Genomic DNA, 22241 nt, shown 5'->3' with positions numbered 1-22241 from the left:
AAAGGTTAAAAAAAATATATATAATAATTAAATGTATAAAAAAATATGTAGCTGGAGAGCAGATTCTTTTGACCAAGAGCCAGCAGTTCACAGATGGGCCATCCGTGTGTCAGAGAGGATGATGGGTGTGTGCTGGGGCTTGGGCCACGACCTACTCTGGGAGCGTGGAAACATCCTTACAACGCCAGAGCAACATATTACTTTGTTTCTTTCGCTCTCTGTCTGCCTGTCTGTCTGTCTGTCTGTCTGCCTTTCTCTCTCTCTGCCTTTCTCTCTCGCTCTCTGTCTGCCTGTCTGTCTGTCTGTCTGCCTTTCTCTCTCTCTGCCTTTCTCTCTCGCTCTCTGTCTGCCTGTCTGTCTATCTGCCTTTCTCTCTGTCTGCCTCTCTCTCTCTGTCTGTCTGCCTCTCTGTCTGTCCCCCTTTTGCTCTCTCTCTCTTGCGTGCTTTCTCTCTATCATGTCTGTCTGCCTGTCTCTCATTTGCGCTCTCTCTTTCTCTCTCGCTCTCTCTCTTTTTCATCTCTCTCCAGCCCAGATAGCAGGAAATAATCACCGCAAATCATCCCTGTGTTTTCTGAAATATTCCCCCAGTTCTATCTCTCTTCTTCTCTCTCTCTTCTCTCTCTCTCAATCTCGTCCCCTCTCTCTCTCTTCCCCCTCTCTCTCTCTCTCAATCTTGTCCCCTCTCTCTCTCTCTCTCTTCCCCTCTCTCTCTCTCTCTCTCTCTCTCTCTCTCTCTCTCTCTCTTTTTCATCTCTCTCCAGCCCAGATAGCAGGAAATAATCCCCGCAAATCATCCCTGTGTTTTCTGAAATATTCCCCAGTTGTCTATTTTTCTACCAGAGAAAGAGGTTCTGGTCATGGGTCGATCGTCTGTCTACTGAAGGCACGTTCTCCTGCTCCTGGGAGTGCAGTCAACATAATGGAGGGTGGCTGTGGGGCTCCGCCGATAACAATGGGACTGTGACCCAAATTGCACACTATTCCCTACACAGTGCACTACTTTTGACCAAAGTCCTATGGGCCCTGGTAAAAACAATTGTGCACTAAATAGAGAATAGGGCGCCATTTTGGGTCAGTGATTTAAGCACCATTTATTTTCTTGCCGGACTTGACATTGAAGACTTTGTTTGGAAGGAGACATGGAATGCGTTTTTTGTGGTATTAAAAAAATATGTGTTGGGGAAACAGCTTGGAAAATGACTTTCTCTTTCTGCAATATGGAACATTTTTCACAATTTTGCTGTCCAAGAACTGTGACATCAGATCAGACTAACCTGCATCAGAGACATCAGAAAAATGTTGCGTGAGATGGCTGCGAATAACACTTACAAAAATCTCCAGGGCTTTGGGTTTTGTGTGCCATTAAGAGATGCAAAACTTCCAGCTTTATTTAGAACTATATTGTGTAAATCTACCATTGAATTAATGAAAATGTAGAACACACTGGAACCTAACTAGTCCCCTGTCACATGACTGGTGTACCTGACAAGTCCCATGCCACATGATATGTAGTTTCCCCTAGGTACAGATCTAGGATCAGCTTCCCCTGGCCCAATCCTAACCTTAACCATTAGTGGGGATATGCACTGACCCAAGATCAGCGTCTAGGGGCAACTTCACATGACTGGTGTACCTGAAAAGTCCCCTGTCACATGACTGGTGTACCTGAAAAGTCCCCTGTCACATGACTGGTGTACCTGAAAAGTCCCCTGTCACATGACGGATGTACCTGACAAGTCCCCTGTCACATGACTGGTGTACCTGAAAAGTCCCCTGTCACATGACGGATGTACCTGACAAGTCCCGTTGGCACAGAGGCCAGACTCCTGAGAGCCGCAGGAGGTTCCATCCAGCACCTTCTCAGCCAGGAGGCGGGGTTGTTCTTTCCCTGTGGAGGAACAGAACAGTGTACAGGGCCTCTCTGGAAGAGAGAGAGGGGAGGGGAGGGGAGGAGAGAGAGGGGGAGGAAGCGAGGAGAGTGAGGAGGAGGAGGGAGGGAGGGGAGGAAGAGAGAGGATATGGGGAGGAGAAGAGTAGACAAGTAAGAAGGGATAGGAGGTGGGGGTTGGGGAGAGTAGAGAAGAGAGGGTGCCATTTAATGTAAAGTAGGTTACCATATAGAGAATAGGGTGCCATTTAATGTAAAGTAAATCACCATATAGAGAATAGGGTGCCATTTAATGTAAAGTAAATCACCATATAGAGAATAGGGTGCCATTTAATGTAAAGTAGGTTACCATATAGAGAATAGGGTGCCATTTAATGTAAAGTAGGTCTTCATATAGAGAATAGGGGGCCATTTAATGTAAAGTAGGTCTTCGTATAGAGAATAGGGTGCCATTTAATGTAAAGTAGGTCTTCATTTAGAGAATAGGGTGCCATTTAATGTAAAGTAGGTCTTCATATAGAGAATAGGGGGCCATTTAATGTAAAGTAGGTCTTCATATAGAGAATAGGGTGCCATTTAGTGTAAAGTAAATCACCATATAGAGAATAGAGTGCCGTTTAATGTAAAGTAGGTCACCATATAGAGAATATCCTATCCTATAATTTCCGAACCTATCAGATCCTATCCTTTCATATCATATTACCATGCTCTATCATTTTTACCCCTACATAACCCCATCATTACCCATACACAACCCCTACATGACCTCATCATTACCCATACACAACCCCTACATAACCCCATCATTACCCATACACAACCCCTACATAACCCCATCATTACCCATACACAACCCCTACATAACCCCATCATTACCCATACACAACCCCTACATAACCCCATCATTACCCATACACAACCCCTACATAACCCCATCATTACCCATACACAACCCCTACATAACCCCATCATTACCCATACACAACCCCTACATAACCCCATCATTACCCATACACAACCCCTACATAACCCCATCATTACCCATACACAACCCCTACATGACCTCATCATTACCCATACACAACCCCTACATGACCCCATCATTACCCATACACAACCCCTACATGACCTCATCTTGACGTTCATGCCCGATACCATATCCATTAGCTTTGAACTACTACACTCAGGAAAGAAATGTGCTATCTAGAACCTAAAAGGGTTCTTCGGCTGTACCCTTTGAAGAACCCTTTTTGGTTCCAGGTAGAACCCTTTTGGCTTCAATGTAGAACCCTTTTGGTTCCATGTAGAACCCATTGAAACTCTTTTTTTTCCCAAAGAGTGTACCACAGATATTTGTGTTAAGAGCATGGTGATATGATATGACATGCCTTATGTTCATGACCGTTACACGACCCCATTGTGACCTTCATGACAACCAGCTAAAAATAGGTTCAACCCAGACATCCACCCAGACATCCACCCAGACATCCACCCAGACATCCACCCTGACATCAACCCAGACATCAACCCAGACATCCACCCAGACATCCACCCAGACATCCACCCAGACATCCACCCAGACATCCACCCAGACATGTCAGAAAGTTATTTTAGAGGTCAGACACACCGGTTAAAAGCAGCGTGTGGCTGCAATGTGTTAGCTATCACCTACTGGGTGATGACAAACATTGTTTGGCTGTTTGGACAGTATCCACATGTAGAATCGTTGGAAAATGAACAGAAATTGACGGTTGATATTCAAGAGGCGATAGGACGGCCAACTGCAGCTTTCAGCCGTTCGTCTCCACGGCGTCTGAGCTCACGCAGCTCAGTTATCTCCGAGGTTTAAACACACTGACTAAATGTTGGAGAATAATACAACTGGATTAGATGCACCATTTATAAAAACCTTTGGTGACACTTTCTGTTTTCTATTTCTATTCTTCTTCATGGTGTTTTAGAAGCACATTTATAACACATTATAATTCAAGAAATATACGCAAATTTGATTTTTCACAGACAGTCTTTGGTCAATGTGCAAAGACTGATTTCTATTCTGAGAAACCTAAAATACTAAACATTGTATTGACATTTACAGGTTACATCAGGGAGATCCCGGAGATCTACCATCCTGTAGGTTTTCACTCCAACCCCAATCTGGTGCACATGATTCTAATAATTAGCTGGTTGATAAGCTGAATCAAGTTAGTTACAATTGGGGTTGGAGCGAAAACCTACAGGAGAGTAGCTCTTCGGGAACAGGGTGTGAGAGCCTTGGGTTACACAATACCTTTAGATGGTGGACTGACTCCATACTAAGATATCTATAGGACTAGGAGGGCCTACTGTGCAGCCTGCATGCAGCAAGTGTGTATATGTTTTCGAAACAAGATAAATATGAAGTGTTTAAAGGGGCAATCTCCTCAATGGTTAGTCCTTGTATCCATGTCACACCCTGATCTGTTTCACCTGTGTTTGTACTTGTCTTCACCCCTCTCCAGCTGTTGCCCATCTTCCCCATTATTGTCACGGTTCTCGTCAGAATGAGGATCGGACCAAAGAGCGGCGTGGTAAGTATTCATGATTTTTATTGATCAAAACACTTGAACAAAATAACAAAGAGAAAAATGAACAGTTCTGTAAGGCAAAAAAAGTATACAGAAAACAACTACCCACAAAACACAGGTGGGAAAAAGGCTGCCTAAGTATGATTCCCAATCAGAGGCAAAGACAGACTCTGATTGGGAACCACACTCGGCAAAAAACAAAGAAATAGAAAACATAGTAATAAAGAAACTAGAATGCCCACCCTAGTCACACCCTGGCCTAACCAAAATAGAGAATAAAAACCTATCTATGGCCAGGGCGTGACAGTACCCCCCCCCCCCCCCTCCCCTGGACTGGGGACCATCGCTGGAGGCTCCGTAGTGGGGACCGTCGCTAGTGGCTCCGGACTGGGGCCCGTCGCTGCAGGATTCGGGCTGCGGACCGTCGCTGCAGGCTCCGGACTGAAGACCGTCGCTGCAGGCTCCGGACTGGGGACCGTCGCTGGAGGCTCCGTAGTGGGGACCGTCGCTAGAGGCTCCGGACTGGGGACCGTCGCTGCAGGATTCGGGCTGGGGACCGTCGCTGCAGGCTCCGGACTGAAGACCGTCGCTGGAGGCTCCGGACTGGGGAACGTCGCTGGAGGCTCCGGACTGCGGATCTACGCTGGAGGCTTCGTGCCATGGATCCTCACTGCAGGCTCCGGGCCATGGATCATCACTGGAGGCTCCGAGCCATGGATCATCACTGGAGGCTCCGGGCCATGGATCATCACTGGAGGCTTCGGGCCATGGATCATCACTGGAGGCTTCCTACGTGGAGCCGGAACAGGTCTCACCGGACTGAGGAGGCGTACTGGCAGCCTAGTGAGTGGAGCTACCACAACACATCCTGGCTGGATACCCACTCTAGCTCGGTGAGTGTGGAGAGCTGGCACAGGACGCACTGGGCTATGACGGCGCACTGGAGGCATAGTGCGTAGAGCCAGCGCAGGACACACTGGACCGTGGAGGCCCACCGAAGGTCTGGAGCGCAGAGCTGGCATAACTCATCCTGGCTGCCTCTGGGGGCTGCCTCTCATGCTTGCCTCGTTGCCGTGACTGCTGGTATCGTCGCCGTTCCTCCCGTGCTGTTCCCGCCTGTTTCCATGGCAGTGTCTTGTCCCCTGTCATAACCTCCTCCCATGTCCATGAGCTCCTCCACTCACTCTTCTCCCGGGCCCAGGATCCCTGCTCCTCCTGGCCACACTGCTTGGTCCTTTGGTGGTGGGTAGTTCTGTCACGGCCCTCGTCGGAATGAGGATCGGACCAAAGCGCAGCGTGGTAAGTGTTCATGATTTTTATTGATCAAAACACTCAAACAAAATAACAAAGAGAAAAACAAACTGTTCTGTAAGGCAAAAAAACTATACAGAAAACAACTACCCACAAAACACAGGTGGGAAAAAGGCTGCCTAAGTATGATTCCCAATCAGAGACAACGATAGACAGCTGCCTCTGATTGGGAACCACACTCGGCCAAAAACAAAGAAATAGAAAACATAGAAATAAAGAAACTAGAATGCCCAACCTAGCCACACCCTGGCCTAACCAAAATAGAGAATAAAAGCCTCTCTATGGCCAGGGCGTGACAATTATCCCCAGTGTATTTATACCTGTGTTCTCTGTTTGTCTGTTACCAGTTCGTTTTGTCCGTCAAGCCTATCAGCATTTTTCCCCTTGCTCCTTTCTTTTTCTTTAGTTCCTGTTTTCTAGTTTCCCAGTTTTGACCATTCTGCCGGCCCTGACCTCGAGCCTGCCTGCCGTTCTGTACCTTGTCACACCGCCCTGGATTATTGACCTCTTCCTGCCCTGAAACTGCCTGCCTGCCGTTCTGTACCTTTTGACTCTGATCTGGATTACTGACCTCTGACCCTTGACCTGTCATTTTGCCTGCCCCGTTCTAGTAATACACCTTTGTTACTTGCGACACTGTCTGCATCTGGGTCTTCCCTAAAACGTGATACCTTAGCAATGTCTATGAATTTGAAAGTGGTAAAAAAAAAATGTCCAGCTCCAATTCTCAGATGTTTACCATTCTCAGATGTCCACTTTGTTGTTGTTGTTTGAACTGCAGATTGCCCTTTTAAAAGCTCACGTGGAGTCTGGAATCTTAATGATGCTTTAAACAGAACACCGCTGGAGCAGGGCCAGCTGCTTTCCTCATAAACCCTACACACTCTCTTACATCCTTATCTCGTCACCTGTCAAAATGTTTATGCCAGCGATATGTTTAAAAAGCCAGCGATATGTTTAAAAAGCCACCCGCCTTCGTTTTGGTCTAGCTCGGTTGAGCAGGGGGCCAAGATGTAACTAATTGCGGCGTCGCGAAACGGTCGCGAAGCATCTTCCAGACGCATTAATCTCTTACAGTGTTTGACGAGGCTACGTTGTAAACATTCAATCCCCATCTTTGAACACTTAAGCATGCGTACATGCGGCCCGACAGGTTTATACTGATTTGTGCAATATGCCAGGACTTGGCACAGAGCGCACACTTGGTCTGCATCCCAAATGGACCCATAGGGTTCTGGTCAAAAGTAGTGCACTATATAGGGAATAGGGTGGCGTTTGAGACGCGGGCTTGAGGTCAGAGCTATGCGAGCAGCCTTCCAGCAGCAGCATCGTGTTGTACACATGGGATGTCCAACACTCGCTATCTCCCAAATCTCACAGTCAAAGCCAATTTTTACCCCTCTCTGCTCCAAATATGGAGGAATGTGGGATTGGGAGCATCGGGAGCCCAGTCTAAATACCTGTTACTTATCAAAGATGGTTTTGATCATCTATATCAACCATGAGTGCATTTGAGGAATGCATTGTATCCGCAAGCTATAATTTAAAGTTTAGTCATTTAGCAGATGTTCTTATCCAGAGAGACTTACAGGAACAATTAGGGTTTAGTGCCTTGCTCAAGGGCATATCGACAGATTATTCACCAATCAGCTCAGAGAGAGAGAGAGAGAGAGAGAGAGAGAGAGTGAGAGACAGAGAGAGAGAGTGAGAGAGTGAGAGAGAGAGAGAGAGTGAGAGAGAGTGAGAGAGAGAGAGAGTGAGAGAGAGAGAGAGAGAGAGAGGCCGCAGACCAGGCTCTCAAGAGAAGACAGGCTATGTGCACACTGCCCACAAAATGAGGTGGAAACTGAGCTGCACTTCCTATCCTCCTGCCAAATGTATGACCATATTAGAGACACATTTTTCCCTCAGATTACACAGACCCACAAAGAATTTGAAAATAAATCTACTTTTGATAAACTCCCATATCTATTAGGTGAAATACCTTAGTGTGCCATCACAGCAGCAAGATTTGTGACTTGTTGCCACAAGCAAATGGCAACCAGTGAAGAACAAACACCATTGTAAATATAACCTATATTTATGTTTATTTATTTTTCCTTTTGTACTTTAACTATTGCAGATCATTACAACACTGTATGTAGAAATAATGACATTTGAAATGTCTTTATTCTTCTGGAACTTTTGTGAGTGAACATATGTTTCCCATGCCAATAAAGCCCATTAAATTGAAATTGAATTTGAAATTGAATTGAGAGAGGAACATAGAGACAGACAGAGTGAGAGACAGATAGATAGATAGGAAGAGAGAAATAGAGAGGGAGAGAAGGAGAGAGAGACCCCTTGCCCGATGAAAGGAGCTTTGTGCTCCAGCAGGCAGAGCGTCTGTGCAGTGAAGTCATCTAGTGATGTCATCTAGTGAAGTCTAGTGAAGTCATCTAGTGATGTAATCTAGTGAAGTCATCTAGTGAAGTCATCTAGTGAAGTCATATAGTGATGTCATCTAGTGATGTCATCTAGTGAAGTCATCTAGTGAAGTCATATAGTGAAGTCATATAGTGAAGTCATCTAGTGATGTCATCTAGTGAAGTCATCTAGCGAAGTCATCTAGTGATGTCATCCAGTGATGTCATCTAGTGAAGTCATCTAGTGAAGTCATCTAGTGATGTCATCCAGTGATGTCATCTAGTGATGTCATCTAGTGATGTCATCTAGTGAAGTCATTTAGTGATGTCATCCAGAGCAGAGAGCGAGAGAGCCACTGGAGAGCCTGTTTGTCATTCTACACAGAACCCAGGTCCAATTACTGTAGCCCGGGGCTGCCGCTAACATGGGCCTCACACACACACACACACACACACACACACACACACACACACACACACACACACAGCTACACGCACCAGCACGCTCAAACATACACAGACCGGTTTGGCTACCAACTCTACTCTAACAGGCACAATTAGACCAAGAAAGAGGCTTGAGCAAAGCAAGATATTAGAGTTTGAGAGTTACTATCTAAGAGAGAGTTTGGTGGTTTAGAGAACTGCACTGCAGTAATTGTGAATAGTGTACAGTAAAACTTCAATTAAACGCAGTCTCAAAAAAGCTGCCTGTCCCTTTTAATAGCCGGGCATCAGCATTTCAGCAAATAAATGTTCCAAATAAATGCCGGTGTGAACTTCAGTGAGTATCGTAGGGCAAAATAAGATAAAGGAGAACATCATTATCATGGACGAGACATCAGTGTGGTCTGACATGCCACGGTCGCCTCAATGAGGCGCCACGAGGCGCAAGGAGTGAGACAATGGTGCTGAAATGCGAAATCGGAGGTGTTTGATGGGCAGCCTTTGCAATGGATTTGTTTTGTTATACAGTCTATGATCTAGATATATACCATCATCCATGACGGAGTGCCAGTGCAGGGAGGGGCGATTGAAGGTCTGGCACTGTTGGTCTCTGAAGCTGGGGCTCCCAGCAGGGCAGGGTAGGTTCTCACACAGCCTGTACTGCATCCTGGAGCCGACACAGTCCCGGCTTTTCCCGCTGGTCCCAACAGAGACAATACAAAACAAAATGCATGGAATGAAGGTCAAGATCAAATAAGTAAAGCCTAGCGGATAAGTACCCTAGCGGATAAGGTGCGTTAGACCAGTAACTGAAAGGTTGCTGGTTCGACTCCTCAAGCCGACTCTACTCAGAGACAGTCATTACAGTGTAAAGTACCTGGGACTCTACTCAGAGAGACAGTCGTTACAGTGTAAAGTACCTGGGACTCTACTCAGAGAGACAGTCATTACAGTGTAAAGTACCTGGGACTCTACACAAAGAGACAGTCGTTACTGTGTAAAGTACCTGGGACTCTACACAAAGAGACAGTCATTACAGTGTAAAGTACCTGGGACTCTACTCAGAGACAGTCATTACAGTGTAAAGTACTTGGGACTCTACTCAGAGAGACAGTCATTACAGTGTAAAGTACCTGGGACTCTACTCAGAGACAGTCATTACAGTGTAAAGTACCTGGGACTCTACTCAGAGAGACAGTCATTACAGTGTAAAGTACCTGGGACTCTACTCAGAGAGACAGTCATTACAGTGTAAAGTACCTGGGACTCTACTCAGAGACAGTCATTACAGTGTAAAGTACCTGGGACTCTACTCAGAGACAGTCATTACAGTGTAAAGTACCTGGGACTCTACTCAGAGAGACAGTCGTTACAGTGTAAAGTACCTGGGACTCTACTCAGAGACAGTCATTACAGTGTAAAGTACCTGGGACTCTACTCAGAGAGACAGTCGTTACAGTGTAAAGTACCTGGGACTCTACTCAGAGACAGTCATTACAGTGTAAAGTACCTGGGACTCTACTCAGAGAGACAGTCGTTACAGTGTAAAGTACCTGGGACTCTACTCAGAGACAGTCATTACAGTGTAAAGTACCTGGGACTCTACTCAGAGACAGTCATTACAGTGTAAAGTACTTGGGACTCTACTCAGAGAGACAGTCATTACAGTGTAAAGTACCTGGGACTCTACTCAGAGACAGTCATTACAGTGTAAAGTACCTGGGACTCTACTCAGAGAGACAGTCATTACAGTGTAAAGTACCTGGGACTCTACTCAGAGAGACAGTCATTACAGTGTAAAGTACCTGGGACTCTACTCAGAGACAGTCATTACAGTGTAAAGTACCTGGGACTCTACTCAGAGACAGTCATTACAGTGTAAAGTACCTGGGACTCTACTCAGAGAGACAGTCGTTACAGTGTAAAGTACCTGGGACTCTACTCAGAGACAGTCATTACAGTGTAAAGTACCTGGGACTCTACTCAGAGAGACAGTCATTACAGTGTAAAGTACCTGGGACTCTCACACTTGCGCTGACGTCCACTGATGCCAGTGCTGCAGGTTGGACTGCAGGTTCCCCAGGACCCCCAGGTGCTCCACTCCCCCATGGCTTGCTCCACTGGCACCGCTCTGCTCACACACTCCCCAGCACGACACCACTGTATGAGTACAACACACACACACACACACACACACACACACACACACACACACACACACACACACACACACACACACACACACACACACACACACACACACACACACACACACACACACACACAGACTTGAATAAATCACACAGTGTCCAAACCTACAACCCTGTCCAATGACATCATCAAACCCCACTACTGAACAACTGTGAACGCAAACACTCCTGAACCCAACACTAATACAAAACAACGCTACACTCACAGTGTAACTCGGCCTTGCCGTTGACGTGCTGCTGATTATGTGGCGGCTGATGTGTTGAGCTATGTAAACAGAGGATTCAGGGTCTGATTGAACACTGGCAATCTCCCTTACTCTGGTTTGTGCTCATCATCATTACTATTGACACTTCTGCCGACAGGATGGAACTCTTTAACGTCAACTTTTCACTGACACAACCCACCCATTACAAGATACCTGAAATAATTCAAACACTGCCCTAGAAGTGGGATCTCACTATTTAATACTCCACTCTGATGACACGTAACATTCTCCAGAGTTCACTGGCCTTATTCAAATACCCCCCCCCCCCAAAAGGTTTCCCAACGTACACTTCGGTGATCAATGAAAGCATATTTCTACAAGAGACTGCACTTGAATTTCTACATGGGCTGTTACAGATTATAAATGGTGCATCTAAGGACAAAGTCTCAATAGACTCCCTTCTGTACTTCACTACACTAATACCTAATAGTCAACCGTGGCGTACATACAACACGTTCCTGGTGGCGTTACTAGCAGGGTTTACGATGGTCGGGCTCCGCGCGGTGCTCTGCATCATGTTGCCTGTCAGCGTGGATACACAAAGGGACGTGGAGACGGTCTGAAGCCGGGCCAGGGGTTTGCCGTGAGCGGCCACAGCTGGCCCCTTCCCTTGGCCCACAGGCTGTTTCTCATCTCGCTGTTTATAATATATCTCGGAGAGGATGGCTCTCTCCTTCTCTTGTCTCTCTCTCTCGCTCTTTCACGCTCTCTCGCTTTCCCTCCCCCTCTCTCTCTCCCTCGCTCGCTCTTTCTCTCTCTCTCTCTCTCTCTTTTCTCTCTCTCTCGCTCTCTCTTTCCCTCTCTCTCTCTCTCTTCTCTCTCTCGCTCGCTCTTTCCCTCTCTCTCTCTCTCTCTCTCTCTCTCTCTCTCCCTCACTCGCTCTTTTTTCTCTTGCAGCAACGGCTGCTTGCTTGGGCTCGTGTGGAAAAGATGATTTCACATTAGTGTGGCTGGTATTGAGGGACCATATTGTGTTGATTGGCTGATTTTAAGATGATGAAAATGTGATGAATTAATAAAGGCATTGGTTTACGTCCCAAATAGCACCCTATTCCCTAGATAGTCCACTACTTTTGAACACGTCCCATAAGGCTCTGGTCAAATGTAGTGCACTATATTCAGAAGAGATATAAGCGTAATTTGGGATGCGGACACAGAGGTAGAAAGGGATGCAATAGAGTCTACCCTGAAAAATAATCAAATACATTTTTTTATTCTGAAAAGCTGTATGCTGTAATTATAAAGTTAAGTTGTTTCGATAATAAAATTGGCACAAAACGTCTCAAATAGCACCCGATATAAAAAAAATAGTACACTATACCATTTGGTATAATTTGGGACGCACATTTCGTTTTTCTAATAAAACTTGAATGAAGTCATGTGACCACAAATGACAGAAGTCCTCCACACGTTCTACACAAATCCATTGCTGTGGTTCTACCTACCTTTCCCGGATCGCACTCTGTGCCATCCATGGGTGGGTCCAGTTTGGTTTTACAGTCCTTCTCTCCATCCACCCGGCACCACAGCCCTGAACACATCACATACTGAAACACGCACACACACGCGCACGCACGCACACACACGCACACACGCACACACAGACACACGCACACACACACACGCGCACGCACGCATGCACACACACGCACACACACACACAGACACACGCACACACACACAGACACACGCACACACACACACACGCGCACACACACACACACACACGCGCACACACACACACACACACACAGACACACACACACACACGCACACACACACACACTCACAGACACACACACACACGCGCACACACACACAGACACACACACACGCGCACACACACACACACACACACGCGCACACACACACACACACAGACACACACACACACGCACACACACACACACACACACACAGACACACACACGCGCACACACACACAGACACACACACACGCGCACACACACACACACAGACACACACACACGCACACACACACAGACACACACAGACACACACACACAGACACACGCGCATACACACACACATACACACACACACACACACACACACACACAGAAATAAAGTTTATTGACATACATTTTTATGATGCAGTCTATGTTTATTTACTTGAATCACTGTTAAAAAATGTTATATGCGGTTTACGAAGGACACACTGTATAAAAACAGTTTTCAATGCATAATGGAAATAGGTGTTCTTATTGGAAAAATCAAATAAAATAAAATAATAATATTGGCACTCACTACTACTCTTCACAATGATGTCCAGTCCATCAAATCAAATCAAACTTTATTAGTCACATGCTTCGAATACAACAGAGAGTTTCCTTTTGCAAGGGTGGATTCTTCACAAACCGGAACTCAATTTCTAACACATATGAACCCAGAACTAAATCACGCAGATGAACTAATTATGGAAGATTTAAGTTCTGGGTTAACTGAGATTAACAAACTGTAAATATATCAATGAAAAGCTATTTGTTTTGAGAGTTTGCAAGGTTGCAATAGAAAACCAATCATCAAGGAATCCTCTTTTGAAGCATGTCTTTCACCGAAGCCTCTACATCTGCCCCAATACATTTAGAAGCATGTCTTTCACCGAAGCCTCTACATCTGCCCCAATACATTTAGAAGCGTGTCTTTCACGTACGTTTCTACATCTGCCCCAATACATTTAGAAGCGTGTCTTTCACCTAAGCCTCTACATCTGCCCCAATACATTTAGAAGCATGTCTTTCACCTAAGCCTCTACATCTGCCCCAATACATTTAGAAGCATGTCTTTCACCTAAGTTTCTACATCTGCCCCAATACATTTTTAAGCATGTATTTCACATACTTTTCTACATCTGCCCCAATACATTTAGAAGCATGTCTTTCACCTAAGTTTCTACATCTGCCCCAATACATTTAGAAGTGTGTCTTTCACATAAGCCTCTACATCTGTCCAAATACATTGAGAGGAAGTGAAGGGGGTGGTGTAAAGGAAACAGAAGGTTTAAGGGGCAAATCAAGGCTAGGTCACAAATGGTCCCCTATTCCCTATATTATAGTGCACTACTTTTGACCAGAACCCTATTGGCCCCTTGTCAACAGTAGTGCACCATTTAGGGAATATGGTGTAATGTTCACATGGGTGTAGGGGTGTAGGGTTCATATGGTTAAAGGGTTTACACAGTTAAATGGTTTAGGGTTTACACAGTTAAAGGGTGTAGGGTTTACACAGTTAAAGGGTGTAGGGTTTACACAGTTAAAGGGTGTAGGGTTTACACAGTTAAATGGTTTAGGGTTTACACAGTTAAAGGGTGTAGGGTTTACACAGTTAAATGGTGTAGGGTTTACACAGTTAAAGGGTGTAGGGTTTACACAGTTAAAGGGTGTAGGGTTTACACAGTTTGGGTTTACAGAGTTAAAGGGTGTAGTGTTTACACAGTTAAAAGGTGTAGGGTTTACACAGTTAAATGGTGTAGGGTTTACACAGTTAGGGTTTACACAGTTAAAGGGTGTAGGGTTCACACAGTTAAAGGGTGTAGGGTTTACACAGTTAAAGGGTGTAGGGTTTACACAGTTAACGGGTGTAGGGTTTACACAGTTAAAGGGTGTAGGGTTTACACAGTTAAAGGGTGTAGGGTTTACACAGTTAAAGGGTGTAGGGTTTACACAGTTTGGGTTTACACAGTTAAAGGGTGTAGGGTTTACACAGTTTGGGTTTACACAGTTAAAGGGTGTAGGGTTTACACAGTTAAAGGGTTTACACAGTTAAAGGGTGTAGGGTTTACACAGTTAAAGGGTTTACACAGTTAAAGGGTGTAGGGTTTACACAGTTAAAGGGTGTAGGGTTTACACAGTTAAAGGGTGTAGGGTTTACACAGTTAAAGGGTGTAGGGTTTACACAGTTAAAGGGTGTAGGGTTTACACAGTTTGGGTTTACACAGTTAAAGGGTGTAGGGTTTACACAGTTAAAGGGTGTAGGGTTTACACAGTTTGGGTTTACACAGTTAAAGGGTGTAGGGTTTACACAGTTAAAGGGTGTAGGGTTTACACAGTTAAAGTGTGTAGGGTTTACACAGTTTGGGTTTACACAGTTAAAGGGTGTAGTGTTTACACAGTTAAAGGGTGTAGGGTTTACACAGTTAACGGGTGTAGGGTTTACACAGTTAAAGGGTGTAGGGTTTACACAGTTAAAGGGTGTAGGGTTTACACAGTTAAAGGGTGTAGGGTTTACACAGTTTGGGTTTACACAGTTAAAGGGTGTAGGGTTTACACAGTTAAAGGGTTTACACAGTTAAAGGGTGTAGGGTTTACACAGTTAAAGGGTTTACACAGTTAAAGGGTGTAGGGTTTACATAGTTAGGGTTTACACAGTTAAAGGGTGTAGGGTTTACACAGTTAAAGGGTGTAGGGTTACACGGTTAAAGGGTGTAGGGTTTACATAGTTAAAGGGTGTAGGGTTTACACAGTTAAAGGGTGTAGGGTTTACACAGTTTGGGTTTACACAGTTAAAGGGTGTAGGGTTTACACAGTTAAAGGGTGTAGGGTTTACACAGTTAGGGTTTACACAGTTAAAGGGTGTAGGGTTCACACAATTAAAGGGTGTAGGGTTTACACAGTTAAAGGGTGTAGGGTTTACACAGTTAAAGGGTGTAGGGTTTACACAGTTAAAGGGTGTAGGGTTTACACAGTTTGGGTTTACACAGTTAAAGGGTGTAGGGTTTACACAGTTAAAGGGTGTAGGGTTTACACAGTTAAAGGGTGTAGGGTTAACACAGTTAAAGGGTGTAGGGTTTACACAGTTTGGGTTTACACAGTTAAAGGGTGTAGTGTTTACACAGTTAAAGGGTGTAGGGTTTACACAGTTAGGGTTTACACAGTTAAAGGGTGTAGGGTTCACACAATTAAAGGGTGTAGGGTTTACACAGTTAAAGGGTGTAGGGTTTACACAGTTAAAGGGTGTAGGGTTTACACAGTTAAAGGGTGTAGGGTTTACACAGTTTGGGTTTACACAGTTAAAGGGTGTAGGGTTTACACAGTTAAAGGGTGTAGGGTTTACACAGTTAGGGTTTACACAGTTAAAGGGTGTAGGGTTAACACAGTTAAAGGGTGTAGGGTTTACACAGTTAAAGGGTGTAGGGTTTACACAGTTAAAGGGTGTAGGGTTTACACAGTTAAAGGGTGTAGGGTTTACACAGTTAAAGGGTGTAGGGTTTACACAATTAAAGGGTGTAGGGTTCACACAGTTAAAGGGTGTAGGGTTTACACAGTTAGGGTTTACACAGTTAAAGGGTGTAGGGTTCACACAGTTAAAGGGTGTAGGGTTTACACAGTTAAAGGTGTTAAAGGTTTACACAATTAGGGTTTACACAGTTAAAGGGTGTAGGGTTTACACAGTTAAAGGGTGTAGGGTTCACACAGTTAAAGGGTGTAGGGTTTACACAGTTAAAGAGGCTAGATGCACCAAGTAGCCCACCTGTTGGGTGAAGGACCTCTAACCACATACAGGCTTTACTTTAGGCCCCCAAAACATATTTTTAAATGGGCAACCTGTGATTCAAACAACAACACAGTGGGCATCACGCCTACATGCATTTTCACTTAATTAGACAATCGCAACAAACTCAATGAGAAAAGAAAAGAAGGAAAACGGACCTCTTGTTTTCCATTAGCACCTGACAACAATAAAACAACACCTAACATTCTCAGTAAAAACCCTCATTGACCCATAAAAACACTTGCAGGCTCTAAATACAGCTTCACAAGCCCAACGGTGGATAAAAAGCTCACGTTCTCTTCAAATCGCTTGTACTCTGGTGGAAAAAAAATCACAATGCCATTTAGGGTGTTTGGTTCGTAAACACAGCGGTTGCCATGGTGCCTGATAACACAGCTTAATTAATGGGTTGCTTTTTATGAGATTGCTGAGCCTCTGGGGAACAAACGGGTCCACCGCCGAGGCTGCGCCGCCATCTTATCGTGACAGGACGCGACGTGAGGAACCTCGATCGAATCTTTGGTAATTCTTTATTTAATTTATCTGTCATCCGTTTAAAAACTATTGTTGGTGATTTATGGTGAAGATTAAGGATTCACTCAGAGCGACTGGTGGGGGGAGAGTTCATATGGTTCATATGTCTCAGGTTTTTTATGAATTAAAGCTTGAGTGGTTATCGAAACAGCAAAAACATTCCCCCCCGAGACCTCGGAGGAAGTGATTTGTAGGGTTCTCAGAGAGATAGAGATCTGTTCCGTTCGGAAAGGGGGATATGTTCTGGAACTGATGGATGTGGTTGATACCGGTGTCTCCATAGTAACATGGTGACAAACATACAGTGGCAACAGTGCAAAAATAATAATAATAATTGTATTTCAGTGAGTGTGCCATTGTAACATAAGTAGGAATCGATGAAGTCAAGATCGCTTTGATTTCTGCTATGCAAGGAAGTCTATTTTAATTTGAGTCATTTTCTAGTTTTAGAAATATGACGTTGTTGTTGTTGTTGTTGTTGTTGTTATCTTAGTAAGGGGAGAACTTCCGTACATAATCACAAGTCTTTGAATGCTCCTACTAACCACACTAACTGTACTATGTGTGGCGTAAATCGAGTATATTGTATCTTTATTGGTGACAGTATAGATATAGTTAGTATGCCAAAAAGTTCCCGGATGTCGTACTACATTCTCCAAAATATGAAGTATATAAATATGAAGTATATAAATGTGAAGTATATAAATGTGAAGGCCATAATGCAATTCTTCAGAAAAATGGGCGTGGCTTCACATGGTTTTCAGATTTGAAGAAAATGGCGGAAAATATGAAGTCCAACGAGAGCGGATACAAATTCATTGCTTTAACAAATTATGACAAATGTTAAGAACATTTTAAACAATGTAATAAAGTAATGACTTTCAAATAAGTTACCTTACACATTACGTTGGCTGACAATTTGTTAGCTATGCTATCCTTACGAACCACATAGCATATCATTACAGCAGTATGTACCAGATTGTTAGTTACCTACCTAATGTTAGTTGTCTACTAATAACTGAAATCTGCCAGTATATTAACTATATGCTATCTCTAACTAACTACCCAATGTTTATTGACTGGATTATTCCTGTCATTCTTAGCTAAGTGGTATTGTCGTGTGTGTTCTCAATGGACATTCGGGTGCTTTCGTAAATTCGCTCTGGCTAGCTACTCCGATTTCAGAGCACTCTCGAGCGCAGAATAACTGATGAGGCGGCAGGGTAGCCTAGTGGTTAGGTCGTTGGACTAGTAACCGGAAGGTTGCAAGTTCAAACCCCCGAGCTGACAAGTTACAAATCTGTCGTTCTGCCCCTGAACACTGTTCCTAGGCCGTCATTGAAAATAAGAATTTGTTCTTAACTGACTTGCCTAGTTTAAAAAAAATATTAAAAAAATGAATATATGCTTAACACCTGTTGAATATGGCCAGTGTCAGCGTCATTAAATTGTTGCCAGCAGCAGCACAGTTAGTCATCAACACTCTAGATAACATGAAAACTGCCTAACTAGCTCTGCTAAGGCGTGTAAAATGAGTGAGTTCTCTAATTTGTGTCTGGAATTAACTAGCAAGTTAGCCAGTTAGCTTGGGTGCTTGACTGCCGTTGTGAGGCCAGAACACTCGGGTCAACTCTACTCCTCGGGCCAGAGTGTCCAGTGTGCGCTCTGAACGCTCCCAGAGCGAAACACTTTATGAATTTATGAACTGACAATCTGACAACTCTCTTGAGTTTATGAACGCCCAGAGCGGTCTCTGAGGGCCCGCTGACACTCCAGATTGAACTTAAGAACACTCCCAAAGTCGTAAAAAGTCTAGCTAGTAATTGTTATGCTAACAAGCTAGTAAGAGGTTGCATAGCAACAGCATCAACTTCCGGTAGACAGGCAAAGCTCTAGTACACTCATCTGAAAGGATACCATTTATTTACAGTACACTAAAATAGTATATAATGTAGTATATACTCATTAAGTATGTGGTATACAGTATGTTAGCATGGGTATTCGAACACAGCTCTTGTCTTTAATAGGGGGAAATATTCTCTGAACTCAAAACTAGGTACTGATCCCAACATGCGGCAGGGTAGCCTAGTGGTTAGAGCGTTGGACTAGGAACCGGAAGGTTGCAAGTTCAAACCTTAGGAGCTGACAAGGTACAAATCTGTCGTTCTGCCCCTGAACAGACACACAGGCTGTCATTGAAAATAAGAATTTGTTCTTGCCTCGTTAAATAAAGGTTAAAAAAATTAATTAAATTAAAAATGCTCTGTTCAGATGTAGGAGGACCTCGCGACGCATCACAGAGGTAATAGAGTATAAGCTATGCGCTTTATGAGGCTTGGTGTGCTGCAACCTCATGCAAACCAATGCACCTTCCCCATTGAAATACATTCAGTTGGCTCCAACATTTTACTCTGTGCTGCTCAGTGTGAATGCACCCTTAGAAAAGAAATTACGCCATTTCCGATGCAGTTCATGCCATGTGTAATCGACACGCATTTCCTAGTGCTTCACTCACCTGCATGTTCTGACAGTGGGAGGCGGTGGTTCCGAAGAGGATCTGACACTGTTCATCTGCCGTGTAAGTCATCCCTGGGTGTTTGAATGGCAGGATCACTGAGTTCAAGCTCAGCGGGTCGGTCTGGAGGAGACAACTACTGGCCTTGGACCTACGACACACACACACGGACACACGGACACACACACAGAAACGTTCTCTATTGAGTCACTCTCCACTAACCTGGCAAAGAAGTGACTTCCGATTGAGGGCATTTCACGTCACTATGGCAAATACTATTTGAACCCAGGTCTGGGTTCATAAAGCGTCTCAGATTAGGAGTTCTGATCAAGGATCAGGTCCCCCTGTCGATATAATCTTATTCATCATGATCTAAAAGGCTAAACTGATTTGTGAATACGGGCCAAATTCCCAGCTACACTGGCTGTACTTTCCTACTGTATTATGGTTAACTAATCATCCACAGCTTTCAGCTGTCTCATTCAACCCCTCATTCCTCCAGCAGGTTGGCATTCATTGTCAGGAATCTGAAATGAAGACTTAAAAATCAAATTTTCGTTTTCATGAATTTTTACAACATAGCCAATTTTGACTTTGCAGCTGGCCCATCTATTGAAAATCGCTCAGTTCTGCCCCCAAGGGCAAGATTCATGACAATAAATGTCAAGCTGCATTCCTCCACAGCATGACTCTTGTGGCTGTAGTTGATGTTATAAACAAGTCTTTAGACATACATGCGTAACGTCACTGGGGAGAGGAGTGAAACCTTGAAGTATGCAGGGTGTCCTGTTCTCTGTGCAAATGGATGGCACGTGATAGTGGCAATGGACTTCAAATATCCGATATGAAAATAATAAATATATAAAACATTATTTTATCGTTTAAGTTGGTCAAACTGACAACCAATTAAATTAAATTAAGGCTGAATTGAAACATAAATGATCGGGGTGAGAAGGAGGAAGGAAGAGGAGGACGAAGGATGGCTGGTTTTACCGGAGGAACTTCTCCACGTCGTCACGGCTACAGCCAGACCAGGAAACATCGCCCAGGTTCTGACCTTTGACCCATTCTCCCGACATGATGTGGAGGCCGTCCGCACACGACTGGTGGTCGTTGTCGTGACTCACACCCATGCTACAGTCACAGAGAGAGAGAGAAAAAAAACATTATTGACTAAGGTTGCAAAATTCTTGCCTGGGTACCAGTCTGTTTGTGCCATCATGCCACTCCTTAACACTCCTTATACCACAATCCAGGCTAGCAAAATCCCTGAAAATATCCTACAACTTTTCCCCCCAGAAATCCTGGTTGGATGATTTCTCAAATCAGCAGGGTGTAAACTGTGAGGAAATCCAATATGGATTTCAGAAAAAATGTTGCGACACATTACCAGCACATTATCGACATTATCAAAACCAGAGGACTAAAAAAATACACCCAACCTGGTCTGAGGAGGACACACTAGCATGAAACCATAACCATGTGTCGTTGCCGAAAAACAAGCAAGAACATGAAAAGCGCTGGGAATTAGCAAATAAACATCGGCACAAGTTCACTCAGTCACGGGTATTAAATACGCCTTGATTCCAGTTGCTGAGGGCAACGAGTCAACGCTCATCTGCTACAGATTTCTATCCAGAGAGGGTAGAGGGAAGGGGGGGATGATGGCTTTCCATTTGGTTGCATTCTCAAGTAGCACCCTATCCCCTACATAGTGCACTACTTTAGACCAGAGCCCTATTCCCTAGATAGTGCACTACTTTTGACCAGAGCCCTATTCCCTAGATAGTGCACTACTTTTGACCAGAGCCCTATTCCCTAGATAGTGCACTACTTTTGACCAGAGCCCTATTCCCTACCATATTCCCTACATAGTGCACTACTTTTTACCAGAGCCCTATTCCCTACATAGTGCGCTACTTTAAAATCTCATGTTTAACTGCACTTCCCCTTTAAAGTGGTTTCATTGGCTCTCTAGTGCAAATGGGAGACAAAAGTCCAGCAATAAAACATAAAGAAACACTGTTAGAAATTTTGGGGGAAATGATTTGATGTGAGGATTAAATCAGTGGACCAGGCCACCCTGTCTTGACAGCAAAACCCCCTCAGATATTTTCAAAATATTCTGCACTGCATGCATGTCCATGATGTATTTTAAGTCACTATTCAAGTACAAATAAAGCACATATATTATCATAAATCATATCCCATAATACGGAATCCTTCATTAGCAATATATTCCCAACAGTCAACCTTCAGATCTTAGATAATTCCCTTCATGTCTACATTTGGGCTGGTTTCCTCCCCTTTCTTCTCCTTTTTTTTTTTTTTTACAGCATTTCCACAGGACAAAGTGAGACCTCCTGGGCCTATTGTGAAATCGCATCAGTGGCTGGTGAGAAAAGATCATGTGCATCAAGGGTCACAGAGGAGGAACAAAGCTTCGCTCTTGTAAAAACACTTTGATAAGGTTACTAAAATGGAGGTGACTCGCAAGCCTTGTCAGGGACCCAATGGCTCAAGACTAAGCCGGGCCTTTCAGATGCTTTCCTTAACCCACCATTGTCTACAGAGGACATGACCCCAT

The 22241-nt window shown here is 44.3% G+C and overlaps 1 protein-coding gene across 1 annotated transcript in view; it reads right to left on the bottom strand.

Annotated features, from left to right (window-relative positions):
* Window positions 1–22241, bottom strand: part of LOC110524944 (A disintegrin and metalloproteinase with thrombospondin motifs 19) — a 123986-nt gene that overhangs the window by 60943 nt on the left and 40802 nt on the right. Inside the window, exons 9-14 of the mRNA XM_036976698.1 lie at window positions 20648–20788; window positions 19655–19805; window positions 12540–12641; window positions 10633–10778; window positions 9167–9315; window positions 1797–1924 (exon numbers count right to left, since the gene is read on the bottom strand). Coding sequence (XP_036832593.1) covers window positions 1797–1924; window positions 9167–9315; window positions 10633–10778; window positions 12540–12641; window positions 19655–19805; window positions 20648–20788 — 817 coding nt within the window. The remainder of the gene's footprint in view (window positions 1–1796; window positions 1925–9166; window positions 9316–10632; window positions 10779–12539; window positions 12642–19654; window positions 19806–20647; window positions 20789–22241) is intronic.

The sequence above is a fragment of the Oncorhynchus mykiss genome, chromosome 5 (genome assembly GCF_013265735.2).
Source record: "Oncorhynchus mykiss isolate Arlee chromosome 5, USDA_OmykA_1.1, whole genome shotgun sequence".
NCBI classification, from domain to species: Eukaryota; Metazoa; Chordata; class Actinopteri; order Salmoniformes; family Salmonidae; genus Oncorhynchus; species Oncorhynchus mykiss.
Note: the sequence above shows the minus strand (reverse complement) of the source record. Positions and strands in the feature narration are given on the sequence as shown.